Source organism: Condylura cristata, unplaced genomic scaffold (assembly GCF_000260355.1).
Source record: "Condylura cristata isolate star-nosed mole 26May11 unplaced genomic scaffold, ConCri1.0 scaffold00016, whole genome shotgun sequence".
Classification (NCBI taxonomy): domain Eukaryota; kingdom Metazoa; phylum Chordata; class Mammalia; order Eulipotyphla; family Talpidae; genus Condylura; species Condylura cristata.
The window spans coordinates 22,198,889-22,204,386 of record NW_004567117.1 but is presented as its reverse complement, the minus strand read 5'-3'; the positions used below and the strand labels follow the sequence as shown (position 1 = coordinate 22,204,386).

The 5,498-nt window shown below is 45.3% G+C and overlaps 1 protein-coding gene across 1 annotated transcript in view; it reads right to left on the bottom strand.

The window, feature by feature from the left end:
* The window catches only part of FHOD3 (formin homology 2 domain containing 3), a 385,640-nt gene that overhangs the window by 66,847 nt on the left and 313,295 nt on the right, over positions 1–5,498 (bottom strand). Inside the window, exon 16 of the mRNA XM_012725906.1 lies at positions 1,544–1,758. Within this exon, the coding sequence (XP_012581360.1) occupies positions 1,544–1,758 (215 nt within the window). The remainder of the gene's footprint in view (positions 1–1,543; positions 1,759–5,498) is intronic.

The following is a 5,498-nucleotide window of genomic DNA, read 5'->3' as shown; positions in this document are numbered from 1 at the left end:
ATTCCCCACTCCACCCCCACAGAATGTCTCTGGTCTATGGTTGTTCATTATTTTTGTTATTTTCTCGCCTGGTCCATTATACTCCTGCTATGATATTTTCTGTGTTCTTACTGAAGTTTAAAATATTACATCTTTTTAATTGGATAGACAGGTCTCCAGTTTGATTGTTACTGGACAAAATATTTGTCTTTTTGCCACAGACATCAAGTAGATTTTAAAACTAGGGGGCAGACAATATTTACAGGTACTGAAAACTCTCTCTTAGTTCTGTACTTTGCAATTTAGACAACCAGGCTGTAAAGCACTGGAGGTACAACTCCAAAAGTTAAAAGTCCCACGATTAAGTGCTGAACCACAACTTTGCAGGGGAATATTTTTCAGATTGTCTCTGGAAATAGCACCATTTAGATCAAGCAGTGATATCAGGCCTGGCTTGGAAAGCACAGTGTAGTTAAAGAGCAGTCTGTTTTCCTGATTCTTAGAGTCTCAATATTTTAAGACCAACATTACTCATCTGTGACTGAGCCATCTGCCTGGGACAATCTTCCACGGCACAGGGGCCAGGAGAACTGGATGTCATGGGAAGCTGTGGAGGAGCCAGTCTGCTGCTCCTGCAGAATGAGCCCCGGGGCTCAGCCTGCCAGCAAAGAATTGAGCAGACAAGACTGTTCCGTTACATCCAGTTCTGCTGAGGTCACGGAGTCCTGTCTTGTTGAAATTAAACTTTGCACCATATTTAGTCAACCTTCCGAGAGTTACGTTTAGTGCCTCTGCTGTCTTCAGATGTCTAAGTCTACATCAGCTGCAAGTCATAACACTCGATTAAACAGTGCTAGCTAGCTACAGGTTTAATCAACATGCATTAAGCACCTATGCCCCAGAAACATCCTCTCTGCTAAAATGGATGAACAATTTGCAAAGAAAACAGCTGATGCCCCAAGGCTGCACAGTACAGTTTCATTGCTTTTCTCCAAATAAAGTTAAGATGACAGGGAATTTCTACAGGGCCTGTCTGCACACCAACATCTATACCCACACCCACACCATGTGCCAGTGATCTTTAGCATTTTCAATTTTTTTCTTCTTCAATATTAACTTCTGTTTTTACTAGGTCCTCATATTTCTTTGCTTGCTTTGATTAATTTTATTCTCCATCAGTTTAATTTAATCAGACTAACAACCCCGAGGGCGAGAACATTCAAAAGTGGGCACTTTTGGGGGCAGTTCAAAAAAAATATCCAAATTATAAGGCACTCAGTTAATAGCCTGTGACTGAAGATTAGATTTCTATCGAAGTCTTATTTTCAGTATTCCCTCTCTTCAATGATAATGTACTGACAATCTTTATAAATTACTTTGCTTTAATATAAGTGGCTCTGAAGACATCTAGCCTCATAGTAGCAGCACAAATTAATCACCCTGTAATTTATCCTTATGTGCCTCTTGGTCTTGGTTTGCAGGTAGAATAGTTACATGCCCCAGAGGAAGCCAAGCTGATGTTAATTAACCCATCAGCTTGTTGCTCTGCTCAGCCAGCACTCACCTTGGGAATGCTGAGATGTTCCGGGGGAGGATGATGATACCCTGAGAGCCTCCTGGGAGTCTGGAGACGAAGGGCTTCGGCTCAGAAGGGCGGAGGAGGCAGGGGCTGTGGGTGAGGTCAGGTCCAAGGAGAGGTCGGCTCTGCCCCGGCTCACACTCCGGCTTCTCAGTTCCTTCTCCCGAGCCTCAGCTGCTAACTGCTCCAAGTATTTGTATCTGAAAGTTAAATTCCAAAGGGTTTCCGTAAAAAGAAAGAGGAGCCCGTGGCCTAAGCTTGTTTATGGATGAAACACCTGCAGAGGGAGCTGGTTTCCTGATGTACAGAGCGCAGCACAGAGCTGGCTGGAGAGCCAGTCTGCCAAAACACCCAGCCACGCCAAGATGCTAATGATTAAAAGTCCTGCATCATTCATAACCAAGCAAACTGAGGGAAATGGCAACATCACACAGTCTGCAGATACTGGGTCACTACTGCAGAATCCTATTTTGCTGTTTTCGGAAACATTTGTGCAAATAAGCAAAACAGCAATAATGACCGACCAAAGCCCCTGCAGTGACAGCTGAAAGCCACACGCCTTCGGAGCTCACAGCTGTGAAATGGGAGGGTGCAGCAGAGAGAAACAATGCCCCCCAAATACCAAAAGGGGTTGTTGGACGAGGGCCTCTCTGAATTTCTGAACCTGCTTCAATGTGAACAGCAACGCGCCTGGAATTCACTTTGTTCTCTCGGTGTCGACCATGGAAACTTTTTTATATTCTGAAATATTTCTGAGTAGGACTCAGACATCCAATAGCTTGGACCTGACGTCACATATAGTTTATTCATCAAAGTCAGTTTAAAAGAACAAAGATACATCTGTTTTGCATTTCAGGCAGGCAGAAACCCACTAACTGTTTATTAAGACCAGCTACCAATCATATTCCTCATAGTGCGCTTTATAGATCAGACCAAAATAACTTTGAAATATGTGCCTCTTCCAGATGTCTGCTAATTTTACCCACCATTATTTGTTCAGAAATAAACTTATAAATTCAGCTGTAGCAGGTTTCTGTCTATGCTACCCACCACTAAACTTTGAAGCAGCTAATCCAAGACCCTCACTCCCACCCATCTGGAGTCATTGCTTCAGTCCCTCCGACGGGCAAGCCCCCAATTCTGACACACCACAGCACCTCTCCAACTCCCCACTCTTTACTCACCCAGATAACAAAGGCAGAGCAGACATATAAAACCTTGAAAGAGAATGCATTTAGAAAGCATGCATGTCTTCATCTACCCTTGAGGTGGGCACCCCTTCTCCCTGCCAGTCCACAGGTGGCTCGCCCTTCAGGCTAGGCTCTCTGCAGGCCTTCCTCTGTGAGGCCTACCTTGACTGCCACAGCTGGAAGTGATCTTGGCCTTGCCTCTGAACTTATGTCGGATATGTAGTCCATTCAACTCAGATGGCATTTTACATTTACTGCCTGGCATATTTAGTCATCTTTTCACATGGGTTGTCTGTTTTCAACAAGCAGATAATAGGATTTTTGAGAACAGGAAGATGACCAGTCTTTGCTCTTTTTCTTGGTGCCCTGCATTCACTGGCCTGTGGGACACGGACAATTGCAAAAGCACCTCCCACCTTCTGAGCTGTACCTGCAGCAGAGGACAGCCAGACACCTGCTTCACTTTCTTGGGAGTGAGCTTCCTTCCAAGGGGAAACTTCTGATAACAGGGACTCTGAGGCTCAACCCTGGGAGCAGCTTCCCCCCATTCCAGGGTGAAGTGACACCCAGAGAGAAGGCTTTAAAAAACCTGGACTCTTCAGCTGCTTCTCAACAAAAAAATGGTATTTCTGAACTTACTCAGAGCAGCAAGTGAAAGCAATCTTGGAAGTGAGCTCAAGGGCAGAATCGGGGTCTAGGGAGAGGCATGCTTTAAAGGAGATGGTGGCAAATGGGACCAAAATTTTATGAACCCAAGAAGAGACCAAGAGGATGGGTACAGGTGTCCCCTTCTGTGACAGGGGTTTGGGAAGGCACGGATTTACATGTTCCAGGCAATTGGAGTCTGCAGGGGGAAGTGGGCCTCTGCAGTATCAGAAGACCTCAGGGAATGTGGGAGCCCAGCCTTGAATGAAAGGTCTCAGGCCATGAGGATAACCTACTTATGACCTTTAATCTCAGCTTTCTGCTCCTGGTCCTGGCCTCTCCACACCCCTCCCAAGAGCAGGCATGTACTGGAAACTAAAGGCTTCAAGCCTTTTTTGGGGGGACTTCCAGGGTGCTCATTCCAGAATCTGGACAAATATAGCTCAAACACTATTCCTGTGTGTCCCCTTGATCCTAAAGATGTCATCCTCCAGGATCTTTGAGACATGGTGAGAGTTAAGGGTTTCAGCTGAGGTATCCTGAGGAATTTTGTGTGATAAACACAGAGTGGACGAGGAGACACAGGCACTTGTTTGATGGGTAGAAAGCTTCAGCTCCACAAAAAGATCTGGAGCTTGTTGTATAACAGTGCGAATGAATTTAGTATTACTAAATTACATGGAAAATTCTAAAGGGCTAAAATGGTAAATTTTCTGTTATGTGTATTTTGCCACAATTAAGAAATCATTAGGAAACGATAGATTAGAGACATTCTGTAGGGGAGGAGAAGGGAGAAGGATCGGGACAGGGGTGGGAAGATCACAGGGATGAGGGTGATGGTGCAGGGGGAATTGGTGGTGGAAATTTCATACATTGTACAAAACCATACATTGTACAAAAGTGAAGGATGATGTAATAGATATATTTTAAGAATTTAAATGTTAATAAATGATGGTGACATGCAGGCCTGAATGTCAAGAGTCACAATTAAAAAGAAGCCGCTGTGTTCCTCTGCAGTGGACTGGAATGGCGCGGGTGGACTGGCGTGCTGGAAGAGCCAGAGCCTCTGTAGTTTGGGGTTTCACAGCTCAGCGAGCTCTCCTGCCCCTTGTCCACCTCCAGCGCTCATTGGGGAGGAAGCTGGGTCTGCTTTGTGACCATCCTTCCCTCAGAGAAGGACAGGAAGTGCCACATGATACTTAGGGGTCCCACACTGATTTGATCCCAAGACTCCAACAACCCGTGAAATGACCTTCACACGCCTCTGCTGCCTTGTGACACAACCTCCCACCTGAGACTTTGATGGAGCCTTCCAGGCCTACTGGGTTTTCTATCCACAAAGCATAGGCCCAAGAAGACACTTTTCAGCTTTCCCACCTTCACCCAAACATTGGCACCTCTGCCCGCATCATTTGTTTTTCATTGTCTATTGAATATTTGTCAAGCGCCTGCCACAAGCTAAGAGCTACAGTATGTGCTAGAGATTTAAAAATAAACAGACACAATAACACACCCTCATGCAGCTCACAGTTCGGTGGCAGAGACAGGCAAACACACCTTTGTGATGACCTCGACGTCCACCCTGGGCTGAGCGCAGCTGGCACTGCCGCCGGAGACCCATGCAGGCTCAGCCTGTTGCCACAGGCCACTACAGAAACCCTGCTGCACTGTAGATTAACCTAAACCAACTTAGTAATGACTTTTCCTGCCACCCTCCTACTGGGAATTTTTCCCTACATTTAACCAAAATCTGGCTCCTTCTATGTTCCCTTCCCTCAGACCTGTTAAGTAGTGCTCAGAATCTCCCTTAGTGTTTCAGTGGTCAAATTCATGCATAATTTCCTAGCCCAGTCCCAGATTTCCCCTTACACAGTGTTCCCATAGCCTCTCCTGGCTATACAGCATGTTCTCCCGTGTCCTGCCATCCCCTCAGAGGAATGCCCTTTTCAACGTGTGCCCAGCCTGGATGTCATTTCTTCATTTCTTACTAATTATTCCTGTATGCCACATTGACTGTTATCAGATAAACTCTTTCTACTAAAAAAAAAAAAAAAAAAAAAAAAAAAAAAAAAGCAACTCAGCAGAAACTTACTGTGTCTACACCA